A 26,182-nucleotide genomic window follows, 5' to 3' on the forward strand; every position below is an offset into this window, starting at 1 on the left:
TCATTTCGACTTACCTGTAAAAAAGAAAATTAATTTAGAAAAAAATCCATTTAAAAAAATCATAAAGTCTGTGAAAAGCTCTCTTTGTGTGGTTTATGATGTAAATTTTCAATCAAATTTAATTGCCTCGCACATAATCCAATCACCTGATGCATGGAATCCAAAAGGGAGGCTATGTATAGTAAGAGGTATGTTTAATATTGATGAGAATTAATTTGCAGTGTACTTTAGCAATTCAACTGCGTGCAAGTTAATCAAATCCAACACTCATGGTTCGTTTTTGCATTGACTTTAGCCCTCCACAAATTGTTCTGTGGCAGTTGACTTGGAGTGCATTGGTTCACCCCTCCTTCTCCCCTCATATGAACTGCCCTCTTTGCCACACAGCCTATACCATCATAGCCATTTTGAGAGGTATATGCATGGATGGTGTTGCTTACCATGAGGTCAGTCTGATTAATCGTGATCAAATTAGGTTTATTTGATGAATTGCTTACATTGCGCGACTATATGTAGCTTCTCTCCTATCAGTGGAGAGTAGTTATGCAGAATGTTGATTTTGTGGAATACCTCCATCCCCCCAAAACCCTCCACCTCAAAACCCATCGTTTTGCACATAAAATCATTCGTAGATGGTAAAGTGTGTGTGCTGGAGAACGATTCTGTCGCTTGTTGAATTCAATGTTCTGATGATGTTTGCTTTCTCTTCCATCTGTTCATTTTCATCCACCTTGTGAAAACACATAACACCCCCTTCTCCGCGCATATACACCCAATCATTACAACCATCGCCCCATTTAGGTACCACAGATACACACACACACAACACAACACACACCCAAAGTCATCCTGGGGAAGAACTTAGCCTTAATTAAATGATGAATTGAGCACGTAGAGAGATATCGTAAATAGGATTGAGCATGGTAAACTCTCCTGCTAGCATATACACATTATTTTGTGTTCAGATGACATAAGAAATTTACACACATATTCAAGTGGTTAAACTGGGAAATTTGCGAAAATCCACCCCCGTACCGCAACACATATGCATAATATCCATAAAACCATCATACATATTGCATACAGCTATTAATATTAAAAAGCTCTCGCTCCCATATTACCCATGAACTTCCTCACATCACAGAGAGAGAGAAAGCTCTTTTGCAATAAGCAGCTTCGCATGGAAGAGGGAATAAAATTACCCTCACTGTAATTTTCACATGATATGATTCAAAGTGCATAAAGACACTCAAAATGCATCACATGATACACACTTCTATGCAATACCTAGTTTCCATTTATGGAATATGCTTCTTTTGTCCAACAACATTCACTAATAATTGTGCACAAGTGGGAGGTTTGACAGATCCTATTATAGAGGTCTTCGTTATGTATTTTTATGTACATTTTATATACAATAGAAGCACACACCTCTTCTTGGGAGCACGACTACAAGGTGCTTATTGTGAGAAAGTGTCGGGAATGCAATAGTAATGATTTTATTGAGTCAATTTGTAAAAGGAATCAATCAAACAACATAATATCCCTCCCGTTAGCTACCCTAAGGGTTTCCAGGGATCATCCACCCCACTGCCAGATGACTTGGCGCGATTAAAGAAACACCACCCTTGGGGCAAAATAGGTGCCACATCATTCTCTTTAGGGGGGAGGTGTTGGTGGTGGTTAACAAAAGAATCCCGAACATTATTAATAGCTTATGGCATTCCTTCCTGAGTGTAACGTGCATAATTGACTGATGAAATTCCTAAACAAGCAACTTTGTAGCATCATTCCTATCTTTCGAATAGGAACGTATACACACATCTCAACCCTTTATATTGGGGAATCTTCGGGATCAATATAATGTTAGAATTCCAAAAGAGGGATTTATCCCACAAGACGAAACAATGTTAGTTGGTTTATCCCAAGAATTAGGAACAGAGAAATTCAGCTCTAAATTCTCCTTTTTACGAGGAAACTTTTTGAATAATTTAATTTTTGTTTTACATTGTACATATAGCTCAAATCACCCGAAAAAATGATCATTTTTTCCTCTCATTGACCTCATTAGGACAGCTAGGTATTTTTTGTGCCCCCGTGGAAAAGGTTAAAAGGGCAATTTACCTTTTTAGGTAAACTATGGTACAAAAATTAACAATTTCCCTCGACGATGGAGGAGGGAAATCTCATCACCCATTTTGTGATTCTTATCGAGAGGAAGGAAAACAAACAAATTAGCTCATGGGGAAAAAATTGTCTTTGAAAATGAGGGTAAAAGGTGTTAAGTTCTTGGCACTTTGTCACCTGCGGGATGCGCATAGAAGTAGCTCCTTCTTGGCAAGAGATGTATTTAATTAAATATTTAAGTGCAGGTGTATACTAGTCATGTTCCATCCACCCCAACCCAACAGCTATATATGGGTGGATATGATGATAGTCAACAATGTTTGTAAATTGTTGTGAGAGCTAAAGATTCTCGGGTGTTTGTGGACATTGGGATTGAAGCCTCTTCGCCGCATGAAGGAGAGAGAGATGCTTGACATTCTCTTGTATATGTTTTGCCTACAAACATATATATGTGGGGCTTTCCGGTGCCTAGGACAGGAGGGTGAAAATGCATAAAGGACAGCACATTGAGATTATGTCGCTCCTGGGGATAAATGGATGACCACTCTCCGTGTTTGTTCCCTCTGTGATGACCAAATGACGTTATTATTTATTAATGGTATTTCTTGTGTTTTCCCATTCCCTTGGTATTGGTCCAAATGGAATGACCTTTACACCCAAAGCCTCCCCCACCCACCACCCTTAACCCAAAGGCTTAACCGAAAATGAAACCAAACAGCCACTCTGTGTGGAATATTATCCATATAATCACCCAAATTTCTCTGAGTGGTAGAGCATTCAGTGTGGAGAAGAAAGTTTTTCGTTGATGCACAAAATGCAAAACTCAACCCTCATATAATAGCTCCTCATATTCAACCCTCAGGGACGCCAAGTGTATGTGTGTCTATGTATGTAGTTTGGACAGGCAGTGAAAAAGCTCAACATGAGATCGTTAACAATTTACCAGCCACTAACGAATTTTGTGGTTACTTCCTGGGTGTTGTGCTGGAGCAGAGCCAATTTATGCACAAGTATTTGGTTGTTCTTTGACAAGTCTGGAAAACCTCCACTCAATATCTATGTAGTATTAATTAATTTTCATGATATGCACCCAAAATTGGTCAAACCACTTGAGGAAATAATTTCCAATATTGATTATTTGGTGTTTAGGTACTTGGGAAGGAGAGATAAAATACTCATGTGAATTTAATTTTCATGTTAGATCAATTTTCAATAATAGAAATACTCTCAATTTCTTCTCAACGTGTTTGTAGGAAAATTGAGGGAAATTTTAACACCAAAACAGTAAATAGAAATTAAAGCTTTCTGAAGGAAACTATTTGATTCGCTTTTAATTGTGTCACGATATCGCAATACCAAAGAAAATTCAAAATGTTCCTTAAACGGATTTATTTTTTGGGTTTTATCTACAATGTCCTTTCCGAAATAAGAAAAAGAAAAATAAAGAAAAAAACTTTCCTCGCTTCATTGGTTTGTCTCCACGAATTACAGGTGAAAAATCTATAATACCTCCCAATGCAGTTTAAGAAGAAAAATATCCTTTTATTGTTGAACATTGAATTCCGCTTAAAAAATCATTGCCTCGTTACACTTTTGCAAAATGTCTGTGTATCTGTCTCCCATGTGTGAGTTTGAACAATAAAAAGGAGTCCAAGGTGAGGATAAAGTCTCACATTATATCTGGCGCAAAAGAGGTGCAAAACGATGGGAACTCTGGGGCTTGAAAAAAAAAGCGTCATGGAAGAATAAAAAAAAAGTCGGTCATAGCATCTTTTCTATTCCATCCCTCTATGCAGCATCACATTCATAGGTAGAGCGCACACATTACGCCCCAGAGACCCCGGAAGGACATTGTGAATGGCAACACTTTGAATGGATTTGTTTGAAAGGTGTCACGTGGAAAATATTCCACATAAGGTGTGCGATTATGGCCTCATTTTGCACACCCAAAAACACCTTCATCCCCCATACTCTTCCTCATGCTTAACCCGTTGGCTTGGAAGAGGAGAAAAAAAAGAGAACCCCTCTTTTGAGATGAACGGGTGAGCTTTTGCAAAAAAAAAAAATGAATCAAGAAGGAAACGGAAAATACCTTTTGTCTCTCTCGCATCGAAGTATAAAATTCACGCAAAGGGGGTGCATTTTTCACAAAATGTGCTTTGGAAGCACTGAGAAATGTTGCACAATGTGCATATAAATAAAAAACACTCGAGAGTTTGAGGCTTCTTCCACTTCTTTTAATGGTTTTCCCCAACGGCATCCTCGTGCTGTACCACCATACCCAGAGAGCAACCCATTTTCACCGCACAAAAATTTCCCATCCTGCATTTTTAGTGCATCTACTTTGGGCTATATATGGTTGTGTACACATACAGTACATATACAACATCTACTAACCAGTATCTTGGCACGTCGTATACAGTATGGCAAAAATTTGTGAAGTCACATTCATGTGGGGTGTGGGGAGTAAAGAAAATCATGAGCATTTCAACGGAATTCCTGTCGTTGAAAATTCGTGCGATATTTATGACAAAGAGTTGGAATGAAAATGAGGCAGAACACACTTTTTTTCCCCATGTGGAAGGAAGTTGAGGACAAGGAACACAGACAAATATTTTACAATCTCCACATGCTTTGTATGAATGAAAATATTCGACAGAAATTTCATTGAGATGATTCAGACAGTCAAAAAGGAAATTTACACACACTACCTAAAATTCTTTTAGGGACATTCTTGTATGAAGCAACCAGGCGTTTCCATTGTTATTTAAATTTAAGGGATGGATGGTAAAGAAATTTTAAAAATTAAATAGATAATTTTAAAGAAATATTCTGATCCGTGAGATTGACTTGGCGTCTCCACTGCACTTTTTTCTGGTCAATTTTCTGCAGAATCTTTTTTTACCAGGCGCCTCCATCACGATTTATTCATTATTTATTTATTTAAAAATGTACTGGTAAGCTGACCAAGCTTACGAGAGCTGTGTTTCTTTCAGTGTACCAATTTTGTGAGAGCAAACTTAGAACGCCAATTAATTTAAATACGCGCAAAGTCGGGAAAAGTAGAAAAGTCATACCCTAAGAAATCTTTAGAAGGCCATATCTCGAGAACGGATCCATAGATTTTCATAATTTTTTTTTGTTTGAAAGGTCTTGAAGTCAGCTATAACATATCGAAAAATAAAAAAAAATTATGTCGCCATTTTCGAAAAATTCGAGTTCGAAATTTTCGAAAACTTTGTTTTTGACTTTAGCGCCTCTTGCGGTCATTTCTCGAAGTTGCAATGCTCTAGACATTTGTAGGGTTTCACGAAACCTTTCATTTGCGCTTGAGTTGATCAAAATCGGACTTGTAGAACCCGAGATATGACATACCAACTTTGGAAGGCTATATCTCGAGAACGGATCCATAGATTTTCTTCATTTTTGGCATGAAGCTAGATAATATGGTCAGCTACAACATATGAAAAAATGAAAAAAATTTATGTCGTCGTTTTCGAGATATTCATCGAAAACTCATCGAAAATTTTGTTTTTGATTTTTGGCCCTCTAGCGGTCACTTTTGAAACTTCTGATGTTCTAGAGAATTATAGGGTTTGTTGAAAGCTTTCATTTGAGTTTGGGTTGATCAAAATCGGTCAAGCCGTTTTCGAGTTATGGTCGATTTTCGATGAAAAATTGTGGCGGCCATATTGGCTAAACGGCTTGACTAAAATGAGGTATCGTTGGAAAGGTCTTGATGGCCCCTACAACATATCAAAATTTCAGATTTTTAGCTATAATAGGGGCTGAGGTATTAGCAAAACAAAATTTTGAGGTTATTCAAAATGGCGGACGGGGGGGTGGGGGGGTGGATTTGACCTCATAATCGGATGTCTTCCGGTCGATATTTAACCTTTGCCGTTTAGCGCAAGTCTCTATCTATCACCGTTCTCTTGCAATTTAAGTTTATAATCCTGACGGCCGGCCGGACGGCCGGACGGCCGGACAAAAAATTTTTTGGCGCATACGTTTTTTGGAATGTGGGGACCCTAATTCGTGCTCATCCCAAGTTTGAGCCCGATTTGACGACTTTCGATTTTGCTCGGTACACAAAAGCTGTGTCTGAAGGAAACACAGCTAAAAATGTACTGGTAAGCTGACCAAGCTTACGGGAGCTGTGTTTCTTTCAGTGTACCAATTTTGTGAGAGCAAACTAGAACGCGAATTAATTTAAATACGCGCAAAGTCGGGAAAAGTTGAAAAGTCATACCCTAAGAAATGTTTGGAAGGCCATATCTCGAGAACGGATCCATAGATTTTCATAAATTTTTTTTTGTTTGAAAGGTCTTGAAGTCAGCTATAACATACCGAAAAATGAAAAAAATTTATGTCGCCATTTTCGAAAAATTCGAGTTCGAAATTTTCGAAAACTTTGTTTTTGACTTTAGCGCCTCTTGCGGTCATTTCTCGAAGTGGCAATGTTCTAGACATTTGTAGGGTTTCTCGAAACCTTTCATTTGCGCTTGAGTTGATCAAGATCGGACTTGTAGAACCCGAGATATGACATGTCAACTTTGGAAGGCTATATCTCGAGAACGGATCCATAGATTTTCTTCATTTTTGGCATGAAGCTAGATAATATGATCAGCTACAACATATCAAAAAATGAAAAAAAATTTATGTCGTCGTTTTCGAGATATTCATCGAAAACTCATCGAAAATTTTGTTTTTGATTTTTGGCCCCCTAGCGGTCACTTTTGAAACTTCGGATGTTCTAAAGAGTTGTAGGGTTTGTTGAGATCTTTCATTTGACCCCGGGTTGATCAAAATCGGTCAAGCCGTTTTCGAGTTATGGTCGATTTTCGATGAAAAATTGTGGCGGCCATATTGACTAAACGGCTTGACCGATTTTCGAAAATGAGGTATCGTTGGAAAGCTCTTGATGGCCCCTACAACATATCAAAATTTCAGCCTTCTAGCTATAATAGCGGCTGAGATATAGCGAAAACAAAATTTTGAGGTTATTCAAAATGGCGGACGGGGGGGTGGGGGGGTGGATTTGACCTCATAATCGGACGTCTTCCAGTCGATATTTAAACTTTGCCGTTTACCGCAAGTCTCTATCTATTACCGTTCTCTTGCAAATTAGCGTTGTACTCCGGCCGGACGGCCGGCCGGCCGGCCGGAAAAAAATTTTTTTTGGCGCATACGTTTTTTGGAATGTGGGGACCCTAATTCGTGCTCATCCCAAGTTTGAGCCCGATCTGACGACTTTCGATTTTGCTCGGTACACAAAAGCTGTGTCTGAAAGAAACACAGCTAAAAAAAGCTTAATACATGTATAGCTTTGAGGTGCTTGAAAAATATTTTTCCCATAAAAATAAATAATATTCCGAGATAAAATGACTATCTCTCTATTAAATTAAACTAATAACTAAACCACTGCACACCATAACTGCAATGTTATGCTCTCCAATATAAATCAGAGGGAAATGACATGAGAAACTTGATATGATCTGTACCCGCTGGAGGGTTAATTTTAGCTACTTCGAACGTCTGGGAAAATGCAGTCTAATAGTGGATGAATTCAGCAGCGTCTAATGGATTCTTATTAATCGATTTTCATAATTCATCCCATTCTATTGATCTAAAAATACATAACATCCCGCCCTCCTGCAGCAGCTACATTGACCATCAATGGAGCACATCCAGCAGTATGTTGGAAAGCGCATTATGGAAATTATGGTGAATATAATATTTTTTCTGTATCATCTCATTTCATTCTCTTGCATGTTGATTAAATTTACACTGAAATCTATTTTTATATCCGAAAAATATTTTCATGTGCATAAACACCACAAAAGCAAGCAACATTCATCTTATGCTCCTATATACCCGCCATACCACAACCTTCCTTCCCGCAACCTCCTTCCGTGCGCAGAGAGGAAAAGAAAACTCCCCCACGTCTGTGGGAGTTTATAGTACCTATACATATAGTTGGTTGGAAGTCATTCTATATCTCTCCCTTCTGGCATAACCAAACACAACCCAAACTCAACAACAATAATATGAGAAGCTGAAGATTGTGTATGAGTGTGTTGGGTGGGAGGATGCATTTGCAGAGAAGATTTGTGTATATGTGGAGTAAAAATGTGGAGAATGGGTGGAAAAGTCAGCTGAATCTCTCGAGTTGAGAGACAAGCATCCAACTGATTCTTTATATCCACAAGGCACAGACACAAAAGCCTGAAATTCCACTTGACTTTTCAAGAATATTGCCACATATACACAAACCTCCGATGGTACTCCATCCTGGATGGCACAAAACTCATGCGAGACAGGAGAAGCATAAAATTTATGTAAGACTATATAAATAAAATTGAAAATTGTGCCCCCGTTTTGTATTAAAGGATATGTGCAGTATGTACCGAACCAGGCGGAAAAGGAGGGCAAAGTAAATTTTATGATGTCCCTTCGTGTGGTACTACAGACACACTGTGTGTGTGCACAATTAAAATCCACAAACAGAGTTACAAGAGCCGACTCTTTCGACTGTGAGAGTTGAAGAAAAAAAATCAATGTTTTCTCCTCGTTTTTTTCCACCCCTAAAGCATAAGGGGGTCACGAAGGGTCGCAGGAAATAATCCTCTTTGTGTTATGTATGTTATGCATATTTGTAAAGGATATTTAAATTGATGAATCCAGTTAAAGTTAATGCCTCTGCTTAAATGCCTATAATTTTTGTATTTGTGAGTTTCTAAACATTTTGTAGAGTAGAGCCTTTAGGCTATTAAATGATTTTTCTTACAATTCTTCGTATCTTTAATAATTTTTTAAAGAGAAGAAAACTCTACAGCTTTTGCTTTAAAATTTCTACGTTTTCTTTCACCAAGAAAGTTCCTTAATTCGAAAGAATTACAGAGAAGACAGATAAGGTATTTAAAAATAAGGTATTTAGTTTAAGCTAAAAATCCTCTCACACACACAATATAAATCCAATTTAACGTAATTTTACCCGAAACAACACCCCAAAGGATTTCCGCGATTATCTCACAAATGGTTTTCACTTTAATTAGACAAGCTTTTCACATTGCTAATCATGCGGAAAATTCGCCCGTTTTATTGAAAATCATCCAATATGTACCAACATATATACGCGGAAAATCCCCCATGGTGTATTTGACGCAACATCCCAGTTGGCACAAAAGGTCATTATAAAGTCTAATGTGCCGAAAATGATCGTTAGAATAACGTTGATAATTCATCAAAAATAAGTCATTTTACGTGATAATGGGGAATAAAAAAGACCCACGTTGAAAGTCAGTACACCGTCAGAATAACGTTATTGGAAGAAATTTCTGACCTTTTTCTTACGTTCTACTGACCTTTAAAATTTGAGACCAAAAGGGGAAATTTTTGACATGGCATCCCAAAAAAAATTTCCCAAACATATTTCTCTCTCTAGCATACATGGTAGCATAGGATAATGGTGTCTTCTCTATTTCCCTACCAATATACCATATTTATGGTATTTTACAAGGAATATTTATAATTTTTTTTTCGAAATTTTCTATATCTCAAATTTATATGCCGAAATACTTTACCGTCACAAATAAATCAAAAAGAACCTAAAATGGACTTATTATTAAAAATTAATTATTTTTTATAAAAAGTTTTGGAATATTTCTGATGATGTAAAATAGACTCTGTCTTTACTACTCATTTAAAATGTCTTAGACATCCTTCCTATTGCTTAAAATGCTGACCCGGCTTGATTCAAAGGCAATTAAATATCCTGAATTTCGCTATAAAAATTATTGATACTCCCGGACACTTAAATCTACGCCATATCTCGTAGCTTAAAAATTTTTGTCACATATATTGTATTTGGCCGAAACGTTAAAATGAACAGATAAATGATATATAATGTAGAGGAAAAAGAGCTTTTTTTTAATAAACTTTATTATATTTTTGAATAGATTTCGTATATTATCGAATCAAATCAAAAATCAAAGTGTGTGCATCAGTAAATTATTTTATGTAAAACGAAAACATATTAAGTGCGATCAAATTAAATATTATTTAATCTTCAAGGAAAACAAATATTTACCTAAACCCTTTTTCTCAGAAGTATTTCTTTAAAAGTATGTACCCAAATTGAAAACTAAGTCTAATACATTTTGTCTTATACGGATTATGACCTGCAAGCCTGCAATAAACATTTAAGAGATAAGGAGAGCAACCCTTGTAAACTGCAAAGCAAGGGCAATTAAATTGCCTACCTGGGAATAACTTAGGGTTTTTAAGGACCTTAAATATTTATTTTGAAAAGAAAAATGTGATATTTGGCAATAAAAGTTTATGCAATACATATTATATGTACGTTAATGTATTTTTTTCTCTTATTCTGGAAAAAACTTGAAATAAACTGTAGGAAAATATTGCAAGAAATTGATAAAAATCATTTCAATTAAATGATCTATTTTGATCTTTTTTATTGAAAAAAAGACTGATTAATTAATCTTAATTTTGTGCTCGCGATAGGTTTACATGTGAATCTTAAGAAATTCTATGCGGATTTCCTTACGTTCGGATGTCCCTTTTTGAACGCTCTTTTTCCCTTAGTGAATTTCAGAGAAGGTCTTCCAAGACACCTACGCACAATTTTGGTCATCCGTATAAGCATTCTTCCCTATTGTTATATGACATGCGCGAAATACTAAAATTGTGGCAATAAATGACGTATTTCTTAATGAACAAGACCTGGCGCACCCTCATTATGATCTCCTTTAACGATTTCATTGATCATTTTGCTCATTTTTATTGATTTATTCGAGAAAATCGTGAAAAACCTAAACCAAAACAAACGCCTGTCAAAGGTCAAAAGAAGAGTGCAGAAATACAAAAAAGAAATATCCCACGCAGTCTTTCTCTTTCTGTCTCTCCCTCAACACCAAAGGTTGGTGGAGGGTAAGTATACTTACGGTATTCTGACGTTGAGATTTCGGCAGGAATTTTAGCCAAAGTTGATGGAGGGTCAGAAATTTTGTGCTTTCTTACGGTATACTGACGTTGTTAAGGAAGAAATTGAAAGTATATTTTTATATAATAAATGAGATTCTTCTGCTCAAAATAGCTTCTAAAACTATTTGCTCTCTTTTAAACAATCATTTTAATGCATTTATATGCCATTTTATTTAGTTTTTGATGATAGAAAAAATGATTGATTTTTCATCTTACTGACCTTTAATGACTTATTTCTGACGATATTCCAACGTTTACACAAAAAATTGAATTTATGCGAAAAAAATGAAGTAAATAAAGCAAAAACGTCTTTTAATAGCTTTTTGATCATCTACAAATAGATTTGTAATGTTTTAATGACTAAAACTTTGATTTCTGCAAAATGACTAAAAATGCCTCAATTTTTACTGACTTTACTTACCAAATAATAACGTTATTCTGACGTTAGAATTTAGTAAGCTAATGACGAAATTCTGACCATTTTTTACGATAATCTAACGTTATTATAACGTTAATAAATAGTAAGTAAAGTCAAAGTTATTATGTGTTAGCTGGGATTTTACCGGGAAACACAGCGAATGAAGGGGATGATAAAAAATGACACATAAGAGGATTAAAAGACCAAATAGATTTTCACACCAATTTATACCAATTTTACAATCAATTGCTGATGCCATGTAATAAATTAAAAGTAAACAGACTAAAAGCTCTCCCCCTCGTCGGCTTTTCCTCTGAGATTGCTGCAAAAATATTTCCTGGTTGCAATTAATTGCGGACAAGGGGGGTTGGTTTTGCAACCCTTGTGTGTGTGGCTTCGTTTTCGATGCTTATCGTAAAAACAAATAAATTGGAGGGATTTTTTTACGACCAATTGTCCGATTTTACTCATTTTTTTACGTACCCACTCCCTCTTGTTGTGGAAATCAATACACCAATCGAGTAATAAAAATTATATATACCTCAACAGGAGAGATTTTCTTCTTAAACTAAGAGAGTTTTTTTTCTCTATTCTCGTCTCAATGAAACGTTTTTTTTGTAGGAGGTAAGAATTGAGAATTAACTTTTATTTGTGAGGGACAATTGCGAGGCGGATGATTTCGTTGCATTTAAATTGATTAATTAAAAAGTTTTGCAAATAGTATTTTGTCTGCAAAGCATCCCCATCTCGTGCTTGTCGCATTGATGGGAAAGGAAAAGAGGCCATGGGAAACTTTTCAATTGAGACAATACGCAGAGTCGCGTCTTGCCACAAGAGTCACCACTTTACGGAAAAACATCCCCTTTGGGTGATTATACAACAACAAAAAGTATGTAAATAGAAACTTAAGAGAACGCACAAGGACACAAAAAAAGTCCATGCATTTGTCCACAAAAAAGGATTCTGCGGTATTTTGTTCCTTTTTACCCATCATATTTTATGGGTGTGGTTGTATGCCTTTCACCACAAAAGCCCTCAAAGAGTGTCGCAGAGGATTGAAAAGCCAAACACCACGAAGCTTTTTTTTCTCTCACCCACCCCACAGTTCATTTCTGTGTAGGCGACCAACAAAATTTTTATTTACCCCGTTTTTTGGCAGGGGTAGCAAAAGCTCTCGCGCTGCTGTTTTTTTCCTGTCCCTGTCGGCAGAAAGGGTCCCACTCATTGGGTGAGAGAGGTGTACGAGAGAAATTCAAGGTATTATGTTTCAAAAGTGTTTGCTGTGAGGTTGAATCAATTCCAGAGAGGGTGGGAGCATGGGAGGGAAAAGCGCCGAAAATAGGGAGACGAAGAATTTCGGGGGGTAGTTAGAGCACACATAGCGAGAGAAAAAAAAAGTGCAAGAGTGCCGTACTATTGAAATATGTTCGATATTTCTCTCCTGAATTCCTCTTTGCATCCCCATTTTGGAATGGAAAAATCTATTGGCTCCATCAATCCGTCCGTTTTTGTCTATTTATATTCAAATTTTTAACTCAAATTTATGGCGAACGAGATAAATTTCCCAACGAGTCTCTCTGTTTTCTCTCTCTCTTGTATACCTACATACATACATACATATATTGAGGAGATCCTTTTCATTCGATTCATTCTCTCGCAAATCACATGAATCTCTTTCGGTTTTGGTACATGTACTTCCCAAAAAAAGAAGAATTTAGGTTTCTTTATATTTTCCTTTTTGGATGGAAATGAATGGAAATTTTTCAAATCAATTTCCTGAAAATCTTGTTATATTTTTCTTTTACTTCAATTTTACATGGAACTTTAATTTAATTCTCCTTTGAAGTAAAATTGGAAAATTTGAAGTAAAAATAAAATATTTTTGTAAATAGGGATGTCTTTGTATCTGTTTCATTTCAACATAAATATCATAAAAATTGATATTATTAATTAAAAAAAAATAACAAGAGATCAAGATGGGGACGCCTGGTAGTCTTACCTAGCGCACTCATTTATGAATAAAAATTTTTTTAGCAATATCTAAGCTTTCATTTTTAATGAAATTTAACCCAAAATTTCAAGAATTTTCAGAATATTTCTTCTGAAACTTTAATCCTTTAGTAGTGCTGAAAAACTTTCATTTATAGAGCCCATGTTGCTCATACACAAAACTTGCATGTGACTAGCACAGATATTTCCTAATAAATACTTGGAGATTTTTCACAAAGAAAATTTATGTTCTTATATTCAGAACATGTTCTTGTAGTCTTTTTTTAAGGGGTGGATGGGATTATGTTTGTTTTCTCAACACAAATTTTGGTTATTTCGTCTGCGCAACAACAATCCCCGAATGTGGATAAATTCCAATCTGGAAGTTGAAATTTCAATTGAACAAAGGATAAATTCAGAGCAATAGAATCCAATAGGGTTTATGAGGGCGATGTGAGAGGGTGAGATCTTTATATACAATGCACTTTGTCAATTTTCTCACAAAACATACCAAATATTAAGCAGGTATTTCATTCATTTTATATTCAGATTTATTGTAAGTATACTCAAGTATTATGCTTTCAAGCATAAGCGCATTTTATGCCATCAAAAGCTTCAAAACTTTAACTCTCTTCTGTTAAGCAAATATGTATGTAGGTACTATATATGTATATGTAGGTATGTAGTTCTTCTCGTTTTTTTTCTCCTCATTTAAACATTTAAACTGAAAATCAAATGCAGACAAAGTTAAATTTGAACAGAGGAATTAGGCGGAAACAGTGAAACAATGCGATAGGAAATGACTTAAGTGGAGGACCACTCAACTTTAGTTTGGTCACACTGTGGTGGTGATGGCTTGCAACCCCCAGTCCCTCTCCCATAAAAGCCGCAGCTTTCTCACCCACACTCGCACCACATATCCCCAACATTTTTCCCATTTTCCCACCCACACAAGTCCCCGCAGTTCGGCGTGTGAGAGTAAAAGGCACCACACCATCCTAGAACTGTGAGCAGTGGCGGAATTCACATTTTAGAAAATGCTATTCCACCCCCATTTCAGAAAACCAACCTCAACTGGTCACACCAGAGAACATGGACAGTGGCACAGAAAAAAACGGCTTCAATGCTTTCCCATTTCCTTACACTCCAACCTCCGGACTGAATATTAATTCATTCGAGATTCCATTCTTTGCCAACACCGAGTGCAACATAACGTAGATACATTTATAATTTCCTATCTTCTCCCACCCACACAACGAATCTTCCATTTTGAAATGCATACAAATGGTCACTTCATGCAAGAAAGCTCCTCTCACAGTTTTTTTGCGTCTTCTTCATCCTTCCACCACTCACTCTGTGTTACCACAAATTCCGGAAGACCGGAGTTAATTCAACATAATTTGGCGAATGGCCAAACTTTGCCGCACGCTGAACACATACAATTTTTACGGGTTACCAAATTATTTAAAAGAAGACACAAAAATTATTCAATAAGAGGAAATGAGAGGAGAATTAAAAAATATAATACATATCTATTTATATATTGCACCTCAATGGGAAAATGAATAATTTCTCTCTCTCTTCAATCAAGACTTTAGTCTATCAAGTTTTCAATTATTGAATTCTTTTGCATTTATGGTTTGAAGTTTTTCAAGAATTTGAAGAATTTAGAGCCTCATTTATTTAGAAATTCCTGTGTTAATAAAGCTTTTTGAAGCTTTTGAAAAAAAAAGAATGTCTCATTGTTTATCCTAACGTCCATTAGTCGCCTTTTCAAGCTAATCGGCAAGAGATAAAAACAAGGGAAATTTTCTATAAAAGAATTCTCTTTCCCTGTGAGATAGGTAAAGAAGGTAAAGAATCAAAATATATAACTACATACAAAATAAATACACCCCTCTTGCATATCGTCAAATAAGCTTGTAGGCCTCCCTCCACTGACAATTTTCAACCCGGCGTGTCTCTTTACCATTCACCTTTAAGGTTTTGCCAATTTTTTCGTCTGCCACCCGTCATTGCCAAAAAAAAAAAGAGAAAATAACAAGGAATCCTCGATGGCATATTCGTGAATGGAACGGAAGGAACAGCCGCCAGGATCCGTAAGAAAAGAGAACCGAAAGAGGAAATTGTTTACACTTCCGATTTGTTGTATATTTTATGTAATTTCATCATCAAGAAGTGTGTAATTCAATTCAATGTGATTGTTGATTTTGATTGTTTATCTGTAAGCGTGAGATGGTGTTATTTCTGTTGATTTGATCTTCGTCACCATTTATTTTTCTCTCTTTGCTATCTTCGCAGTTTTTCTTGTTATTTTTTGTCCCTCTTGTGTGTGTGGCATTTTCACAAACTTTCCAAAGCACGAAGATTCAAGGAAAATAATGTACTTTTTGACCTCACATAGAAGAGTTGCAGATTTTTCTTTTGAAAAAATGAGGGGAGTGAGCGTGGAAAGTTTAAAACTCCTCTATGACCATTTGATAGTTCGACTTTTGGACTTGTGTGTATACAAGATTGTTGAGAAGAGGGTGCAATGATGGGGTTCTTCATTGTACCAGAGAGACAGGGGCGGAAGAAAGTGGCTTGAAAGATTTCCAGGAGATTCATCTCCTTCCTAGAATGGGGATTACGGTGACAGATAGACTTCTATCTAGTTGGGAATTGATGGCTACCATATTTTCTGAGACAACTTGAGGCACTGAGTGAGACAGTTTGAGTCTCTTATGCTTAATTCACGCATTTTGAGGTTTTCCATCTTCTGGACGGGCGAAATTCCACACACCCCCTACCCTTCTTTGAGGCTCTCACATGTGCCACTGATTGCCTCATACTCTGTCTTTTAGGGGTAAATGGGGGTCTTTCGGGGCTAAAATCATGTGGACAACACACACACATACCATGTGCTTTGCAGAAGCCTTGGCCAAAAAGGGGATTTCGAAAGACTCCGCTCCAATCTGGGAGGGTGGATGAGGATGATGAAATGATCCCCAAAAAGGGGAGAGTGTGGTGAAATCAAAACCACATACCGACAACCACATAAAGTCCATCTCTAATATTGTTTATTATCGGGGCTTTTCCAGATTACCAGCAACCGTATGTTTCACAGGGCATCACAAGATATTTCCCCCTTTAGCCTTTTTGGGCCTAAAATTTTTTTCTGTCAACTTGGAAAATATTGTGGATTTGGTCAGGAAAAATTCCTTCTCTACATGTTTCGCTTCTTATGGCTGTTTTTCCGGCTTAGTGGGAGAAATATAATCAAGGTCAAAAGGAAGAATTTATTCTTAAACTAAATTATTTTTTAGATTGATCCCATAAATTTTGAAAGCTTTGGGATTTTGTTTTTGTTATTTTACCAAAGAAAAGCTCTGATATATAGCTGAAAGCATCGAAAGAATTATTTTTGCAAACAATTCATGAAAAAATTTCAATTAAATACCTAATTTAATTCCTAAATAGAACCTTACAAAGAAGATAATTTTTTCTTAAAACACAGAAATCTTTAAAATATCCATCAAATGTAAACATAGCCGTATAGCGTCCAATAACCCTGCTATGATAACACGAGAGAGAGTGAGAGCAAAAAGCTGGAAAAATCACAAATTGTCTGACGCTTTTATTGATTGTCGTCGATTTTGTTCGTCTTTCGGCACTCATGTGTGAGAAAATATATCGATGAAAACTTTACTTTGGGGGAGGTGAAGAAAATTGATGAAGAAGCACTTGGATGAGACAAAAAGAAAACGTTGAGCTCACTAAAAGAATGAAGACAATTCACCAAAAGTTTTCCTATCCACGAGAACGAAAAAAATGGCCCAATTTTGTCAAGAAGAAAATCTTTTTGTTAGACGAGGGTGAAAATAATGAAAAACCTGTTGACTCAAATGATATTCGTTCCCCTCCCTATATCGTCTCTGCATTTTTCTCTGTGTTTATGGCGCGGGTGGAAGAGAAGTGAAAGAAATCAGAAACACACACACGATGTTGCTATAAATTGTATGACATGCTGTTTCGGTTTGTATTTGATGTTGGAAACAGAACTTCCTCAGCTCAAGCGCCATGTACAAAATGTGATACGAATCTCTCTCCAGTCGGATTTCGGCCAATTTAACATAATTAACTACACAGCTCTCCGTATGCGTCTCTTTCCCCTCCACAATGCTTGCAACCAAAATCTTCCCAAAGAGAGAGGAGAAGTCTTTAATCTCAATCAAAACATTCAGATTCAATCAAAGTACGACCATGCAGTAATTGGTAGAGAAATCTCTGCTGGACTGGAGGGTAGTTATATGCTGGGCAAGAATTTAGGTCAAATACAATAAATTGATTCCTCGAGGATATTGGAAGGAAGTCAATGGAGTTGTCTCCTTAATCAACGGATGAAATATCAAAAGGATTTGATTAGTACGAAGCCTGACATAGAAATACCTTAGTTACGGTTTCAATGATTTTATACAACCCTTTTACATCTTAAGGTCTTTGTCTTGCAAAATTTCATTTTATGCTTTTAAGCTCTTGCTTTAGCCTTCTAGTCAAACCCGGCGTCTCCACTGTCCCTTGAAATTAATTAATGGGAAAAAGACGTTGAGTTTTAGTTTTACCAGGCGTCTCCACTGTCAAATCCTCACAAATCCTTTAACAAAATTGCCCAAACCGCCTAAACAGAAAATAAAGAATGAAAATTACCTGACTAAACTTCTCCTGGGTGTCAAGAATATCAATGAAGAGCTTCATGCGATCATCCATGACTTGAAAGCCATTCCTTGGCATCATCAACAAATTCTGGACGGCCTCACGAATAGATCCGGGTGTTGTGCTACATGAGCTTGTATCATCCGGTGAACTGTACGGATTATTGGACTGTTGATACTGCTGATGTGATGCAGCTGCACGACGTATTTGCTCCGAAGTCTGCCTCAGTGCCTCTGAGTACTTTTTCAGGTAATCCACTGCATCCATACTGGCGAGATTGTCTGTCATTTGTTGGAAATTGTCCAGAATCTGATTGAAATCCACCGTAGCACTTCCCTTCCCAGGCTGTGGTTTCTTCTGATCCGCAAAACTTTCCAAATCCTGATTCATTATGCGCAAATTGTCGGAAATTTGTGAAAAACTCTGCGTTGTTATTGGACTATGGTGATATTCGGCAAAATCTGTGGACTTGGAACGGAAACGATTCGGATTATCAGCCATTTGGTGTTCTTTTGTGAATTTATGGAATCTCTCTGCACTTGATGCAGTAGTACTTTCAGGAACTTGATTCGAACGGATGGCATCGAGAAATTGACGCAGCTGATCTGATGGGGTTTGTGGTTCAGGGTAGTTAACCTCCTCCCTCGGTTCCTCCTTTATATTGCTCCGGATATTGTCGAGAAACATCCGTAGCTGAAGTGATGGAGTACTAGGTTCCTCCTGTTGCTGCCCCGACGACGTATCAGCACCGTTGAGAGAAAGCTTTGAATCACTCTTTGAGAGTGGAAGTGTGGACATTTGATGCTGCTGCTGCGTCTGTTGCTTCACCATTTGCTGCCGCTTCATTTCGGACAGAATTTTTGCTTGCTCTGAGTACTTCCGGACACTTTCAGTGATATTTTTCAGTTGCTCAGAGTAGAGACGGAGTTGATTTTCGAGGAATGTTTGATCAGGAACAGTTCCATAGGCGTAGGACATGGGACGATCGACTTTTCTACGTGCACCAGTCATTTCATTTGTGTCTAGGCCGATATTCCCATAGCCGTACGGACTTATATTTTGGCGCTGCAGTGTTGGTTGGCCGTGAAAAGTGGCAGATTGACGCATCCCCGTTGTTGGGGGTTGGGACTGCAGTAAGCCCGATTGCGAGAGACGCCTGGTGGTTGTAGGTGGTGGAGTTAATTTGCTGTAGGTTCCGGATTTTTCAAATCCATTGCACCGATCGAGGCTACGTGGTCGAACAGGTGGTGGTGGTGTATTTGGTTGCTGCCCAGTATTCGATGGATGAGCCTGTTGCTGGAGATTCTGAACAGGCCTTGGGGTACTTTGGGAGCGTCTTTGGACAAAAGGTGCAGCTGCTGCATTAATTCCAACTTGATTTCCTGCAACACCACCACCATTCTGTTGGGCGGCAATTGGGGACGGTGGTGTGTAGAAATTGAACTCTTGCTTGCCACCAATTGATCTGGGTCCCGTCACTGCGGTCACGGACGGATGATGGGGCTGATGATGTGCGGTCATATAGTGCAATGGCGGTCGCGTTTGTTGCATTTGCCATTGATGTTGCTGCTGCTGCTCTTTTGCAACCCCCATAGGTCGCTGAGCATAGATCGATGTTGCGTATTCGTTGTTCTGACTACGTGCCTGATTGAGGGGTGATGACACAGCAATACTATGCGGTCGCTTAGGTCGCACCTGGGCATAAATGACCTCATCCATTGGGCCCATTGGGCTACGTATCACATTACTTTTCACCTCACCACCGCTAAAATTTCCTACAAATGGATTATTCAAATGCAAACTTATGTTCTTCTCATCAATCCTCAGCTCATTGCCACCATTGAGCGCTATCCGACGATTCATCGTCTCTTGCTGGTGCTCCCCCAGTCTCCCTGGGATTTTGGGTGCACCCAATCGATACCCATTGAGAAGTGTGACCGTCGGTGGAGGTGCTGATTTATTTTTCTGATACACCGTCGCTTGTTCCCCACCATCCTGGGCCCCAGCAGCTGTTTGGGGGGTGGCTTCACTTGCCGACGGTTCCAGCGAGGATGTCTCTGTGGACGTGGTATCACCCATCCTATCGGCATCTGTATTGCCATTTTGGAATTGTGTCGATGTCATTTTGTATGTTCCCTTCGCTCTTGTATCACTTGCTCTCAACTTCAATTTTGCAACAAACACTCAACACACGAGCTCTTCATTTTAACACACACACTCACTAACCCACCCTCTTGGGTCCAAGGGGGGTCACTCTGCACACACAAAACTTTTTTTTTTACCCCCTTTTACTGCCTCTTTTTTTTAGCAACTGGGGGCGCACTGAATTTTTCAACCACTGCTGTTGGTTCTTTTTTTTTTAATCAGACGAAAACATGCACAACATTCTCCGAAATATTTTACATTCCTCTCCCATGAGGAATTTATTTTTCGCATACCAAAAACACACTACCCCAAAATTTTTCCGGGTAGTATTTTTCCAGTGCCTGAATGCTCACAAAATAGCCATTTTATTTGTTTTTCCTCGCAATCGCACCAAAATGATCTTGATTTGCAGGAGGAACATCCTACCGCTGCTGCGAGATGGGCATTTTATTGACCCAAATGGTGGGAATTTAATTGGCTCAAAAAAAATTGCAATGTACACAAAGTATTGAATTTCCTTCGGCGGGTTGAATTTTTTTCTCACTCGCAAAAATCATCCCAAAATCCACTCATTGCTTCTCTTTTTTCTGTATTTGCACAAGAGTCTCCACACATAAGTTCGTCGTTACACCATCACGGAAAAAAATTCTTTCTCACAGAGAAAAAAAATGTTTATTCAAAGATGAGATTTGTAAAATGAAGAGAAAAAAAGCCACTGCTTGTAAAAAGGATCACAGTTGTAAACACAAGAAAGTGATTGTGATTAAATTTAGCTCATTTGGCGCACCACAGTTTGAAGAGAAGCAGCAAAAAAATCAGCCTCACTCTATATAAATTCCCCTGAAGAAATGGTCCAAAGTAGTTTATAAACTCTTCTTTTTTTTATCTTTTAAAAAAAAGTTCCCAATAAATCATCCAATTGGGCCTTTAAATTCTTTGTAAGATCAAACAAGAATTCCTTCTAGGTACAATGCAATTTGCACATAGACACAGTACACGAAAAAAGAATGCAATCACACGAAAGTTTTTATGGTGTTTCCCAAAAAGAAGGGGGTGGGATTGTGGGGAAACATGTGTGTGAGAAATCCATTCACTAAAAATTTCACGGAGACAACGATGTTGCTGCAAGCGTTGCGACGCTCCAACTGCTGTGTGTTGATTTTCGGTACGATCAAAAGAGGTCCAGCAGCGGCACAGCATCCAATCCAGATGGTGCGCCACGCTCACCCCCAACATAAGCACACTATATTCTCTCTTTCTCACTCTCGCGCACAATACCGAAGCATAACGAGATTAAAAGCGTGAGAGTATTTTGAGAGGAATTTTCTCACATTGCACTTCCCAATGTCATCTCCGCATTTAGACCTTTATTTATTCACAAACAGCACGCCGGCTTTTCCACCAGAGAACCTCTCTCTCTCTCTGTCTCTTCGGCGTGCTCTTGGGAAAATTCTCTCACTCTCTCCTGCGGGAAAATTTCCCCAACTTCCAGCGCACTTTCCAGCCCACAGGAGAGTGGGAGAAATGCTCATGCCAAAAAAAATTCCCATATATGAATAATCCAATTTCGTGTGAAATTTTTAATTTCCACCTGGTCAGAGGGAACAAAAAGAACAAGCGAGGGACCAACCGAGCAGTAAAAGTTTACGATGAAATTAACAGCTATGTGTGAGAAAATGCACGGTGACTCTGGGAAATTAAGGAAAATACAGTAAAATATTTCGTTGCTGGTTTTTTGTGCATTTAAAAATGTGGATTATTTTAATGTAGAAGAGAAATCTCTTGGAAAAATCAAATGAATTTTTCGTTTTGAAAAAAGGTAAGAATTTTCATGGACAGGGAAATATTTAAAATTGTAATTAACCCATTTGTGGCAGCTTGAAAATTTCGGAACATATCCAAATTAAGCGTGAAAGCTTCACATTAAATGGAAAAGCTTTTCAGGGTAATTTTTATCGAAGCTTGCGAATTAATTTAAATTAATTATTTATTAATTTGAGCGTTTTAGTATAATATTTTAATTTTTTGACGAAATAAATATCTAATTTAATGGATTTTAAATTTATTTTTTAAAAATACGTTTTAAATGGATTTTAATGAAATTGAAGAAGATGATACAAAATTCAAGTGGAAAATTGTGGGAAAATAAAATTGATCAATAGAAAATGCGAAAGCACAGAAAGCTTGCCAAATACCTCCATTAGAAAACTTTTAAATTAAACTTCATAATTTATTTGAAGTTTTATTCCAAATTTATGCTCTTATAGCTCTGATTGTAAGTGGTGGTAATCAACTAAGCACTCTTTGAAAATGTATTAAAAATTAAATTAAATTCGGTTTGTTTTAGTATTCATTAAGCTCCCATAAATATCTTGTTCAACCCCTAACAAAAATTTAATTTTTATTATTTTCTATTTGAAATTTTAACATTAAAAGTTTTCAAACTATTAAACCACAAACCGTAAATTTAATTTTAAAAGCTCATAAAGCTCTAAACTCACAGAGAATAATTGTTCCTACTACCATGAAATTGTTGAAAATAGAGAGAAAATCTTTTTGAAAAACAATTCGAAAAAAATAATTTAATAGTTTTAGATTGATTCTGGTGAACTACAGCACAAATGGATATTGTTTATCAGAAATATTTAATCGAAATATTTTATTCAAAACACCCCCATTACACAACACAACCCGGAGCTTTCAATCATTATCTCCGCCATATTTTCTAATGCAATAACAATCTTCAATTTACGTGATTCATAAAAATAACTGCTGGTAAATTTCAAAACAATCTCCCCATTGTGATTAAAATTCAATGCGAATGCTGCAACTTTGGCCATTTTGTGGCTTTTGTGAAAATCAATTTTCTCGAAAATTGAATGTGAAAAATTATTATATGTCGTACAAAGGATGAAGCGAAAAAACATGGAGAGTTAATTTGATTTCATTAAATGATGGACAAGCATCTTGACTGAATAATAAAATATCTTCAGAGTGGATTTAATCACACACAACTCATGCTAATAATTCTCACTTCCAATTCACCTCTGTTTTTTTTTCTACAATTTTCACATTGAAAGCTCCTAAGCTGAGACGCTTTTCATTCAAGGAAAAACTGAGAGCTTTGTGGAGGAAAAATTGGGTTCTTGACATAAATAACTCCCACATTCGGAGCTTTTGTGGAAAATTCAAAGAGAGCTTTTCACCTCAAACGGCGCACATGAGAATTTCCCCCAATAGAATGGAGCTTTTCTGTGTAAATGTAGTTAGGGTGAAAACCTTACCTTTAGCACATGGGGTTCCTGCTCAGCATTCTCGCAGATTGTCTCAGCTTCACTCTCGCGTTCACTCAGCCAAGCAAGGAACTGTGTGTAGACAGACAATGGGGAAAGAAAGAAAAAGGAAAAGAATTAGAGGTGGTGGTGCTTCCTGTATTATTAAATCTCGTCACGTTTTTATTAGTTTCTCGTCCACCTCGAGACATCCCCCCAATGTTAGACTTATCTGTCTGCTTAGTCTCGAGCAGAGAGCGCAATCGAAAAGGAAAAAAAATGTGTACGTAGAAAATATTTCAGCCACATTTATAGCTTTCGATTATGTGTGAGTGCTGTTAAATTACACGTAATAGCTATTCTGAATTTATTACATGGGAAGATTTAAGTTCAGGAGGGTACAATATGAATATTTTATTATTATGAAAAATTCATCAAGAATTTTTTTCTGGAAATTACGACAAAGTTAATAATTTGAAGCTTTTTTTATCCTATTAGTAAACATATCTTGAGGGTCTTGAGGTGTTCAGTGGACTGAGACGTGTTAACTTTTAATAATTTCTCTGGAGCTTTGGAAACTTTAAAGAAATTATTTTAAATCTAAATAGAAATTTTCCCAGTCGTGAAGAATTTAAGATAAAACTTTTTTATTTACAGAGTTTTTATCAAGAATCTCATCAGGAATTTTCTCGTGTAATTTATGTCAAAAAAGTCACGTAATTTAATGCCACTTGAGCAGTTATTTTCCTTTTTCCCATCCCATTTCTAAAGGTGGAGGTTCTCTTAAATAAAAACTCCTCATAACTTACTTGATCCATGGTCCTATCGAATGATTGTAAATTATGGACAGCAGCATGCAGAAGTTTTCCACGATTTATTACCACATTATTCAAATTGTTGTATCTAAAAAAAAGAAGGAGAAGAGACAGACGGCGAAATACGCAATAATTAAAATTAATTCCTTGCAATAAACGCAAACAGTTGGACTGAAACTTTTCCACTTTTCATCATTTTGTTGTGTACAAATAGAGCATAAAAATAAACATACCGTAGGTTCACAGATTCAGTCATACGTTTAATACGCGATGTATCGTCCGTTGGGTAGACGGCGATTAATTTCTGCGTGAGTTGGTTAAATAATTCAATTTGATGCTTATACTGATGCAATTCCGCGTGGAATGACTGCAAAAGAGAGGATTTTTCAGAAGAGTATTAATTTAAAGTTAAAAAAAACAGAATCAGTGTTTATAGAGGATAATGTGTTGCCATAAAATGAAACATAATGGCGCATGGGGGAAGTTTGTGATATACCAACCTTTTGCTCCTTCTGCTGTGCATCGAGGACATCAGCTGTTGTTGCTACACTCCCCATTCTATCAGCTCGATTTTCCATTCGTTGCATCCAAGCTTCAATCTCCAAGCGTTTTGCTTCGTACCTATATATAAAAGGAAAAAGAGCAAAGAGAAAAGAAAAAAAAGGCTTCGTAAGTCTTTTGCTTGTTGCTCTTACTATGGTGATCCTTGATACTTTTGGCAAAATGCCACAAAATCGCATGAATCTAACCCTGGAGGGGTGTGAGAGTGCTGCTCAATATATTCAGAACATGTACATTATTCTGACAATTTAATTAAATTAAATACAGGAAAACTTTATTTCAATACCCATTCCCTCCCCTTTGATGTATCCCTTCCGGACTTTCTTTTTGCTTGCTTCTCCTCTTCTTCTACCATCTATTTTCTACCCTTGTGTGGAATGTCGAAAGAACGTTCGAGGAATGGAGTAAAAAAAAAAACGGTAAAGGAAGTCAGATGGTAAAAAATTGGTCCAACTCCGCCTTAGCTAGGAGGGGAGGATGGAAAGACTTTAAGAAAGTTTTCACTGGGAAGAAAAACTTTTACACTGGACAACAAAAACATAACCCTTCGTGGAACTTTTAAATTTTGGGGACGGGGGATGTTTTTCCGGAAAGGTTTCTGGTTATTCTAATATCTAATTATAATACACTTCATAGGAGGATGTAGCTGTCTGTAACAGAAGCGACAGTGTTACCATTAATTCAGTCTGGAGAAAAGAAAATGGAATAAATTAAAACCTCCTTTGGGATGTTTTTTAAGGCTTCCTCTTCAAAAATTTTAGAAGTTCTATTTAATGTCAAATATAGAGAAGTTAGAAGAAATTAGAGACTAAAGTTCGGCTGTGGTTAGACCTTCTTCAGATATTGAAATAAAATAAAAAACAATTTTAATATTTTCAGGAGAAATACGAGATGTGCTCTCTTTTGATTGTCCAAAAAATTCAAATCTTTACTTTTCTTTCAGTCACAGTGATAAATCTTTTACAATTTTGTACATAGAAAGAACAAATCTGTGTAGAACAATTCGAGGGTTGGAAAATATACTATACTAACTCATTTTTGTTGATTTTCAGGAGAGCGATTTGAAGTTTGAGATTTACATTGCCTCTTATGTAAAATTTTTTACAGTTTTCGCTGTAACTTTGTAGGGAACAAATATTCGAATTTGTCCTTTTGAG

The 26,182-nt window shown here is 37.0% G+C and overlaps 2 protein-coding genes across 7 annotated transcripts in view; both read right to left on the bottom strand.

The window, feature by feature from the left end:
* The window catches only part of LOC129795959 (dystrophin-like), a 63,698-nt gene extending 40,075 nt beyond the window's left edge, over positions 1–23,623 (bottom strand). The window contains exon 1 of the mRNA XM_055837545.1: positions 18,227–23,623. Coding sequence (XP_055693520.1) covers positions 18,227–20,356 — 2,130 coding nt within the window. The 5' untranslated portion in view covers positions 20,357–23,623. The remainder of the gene's footprint in view (positions 1–18,226) is intronic.
* The window catches only part of LOC129795896 (dystrophin, isoforms A/C/F/G/H), a 221,833-nt gene that overhangs the window by 106,000 nt on the left and 89,651 nt on the right, over positions 1–26,182 (bottom strand). For all 6 annotated transcript variants that reach the window (XR_008751164.1, XM_055837459.1, XM_055837473.1 and 3 more), the window contains 4 exons: positions 24,965–25,085; positions 24,698–24,831; positions 24,459–24,552; positions 23,662–23,742 (listed from right to left, as the gene is read on the bottom strand). Coding sequence is in view for 5 of the 6 variants with exons in the window: in XM_055837459.1 (XP_055693434.1) it covers positions 23,662–23,742; positions 24,459–24,552; positions 24,698–24,831; positions 24,965–25,085 (430 nt within the window). In the remaining variant the exon portion in view is untranslated. The remainder of the gene's footprint in view (positions 1–23,661; positions 23,743–24,458; positions 24,553–24,697; positions 24,832–24,964; positions 25,086–26,182) is intronic.

This window comes from Lutzomyia longipalpis, chromosome 1, assembly GCF_024334085.1.
Source record: "Lutzomyia longipalpis isolate SR_M1_2022 chromosome 1, ASM2433408v1".
Taxonomy (NCBI): Eukaryota; Metazoa; Arthropoda; class Insecta; order Diptera; family Psychodidae; genus Lutzomyia; species Lutzomyia longipalpis.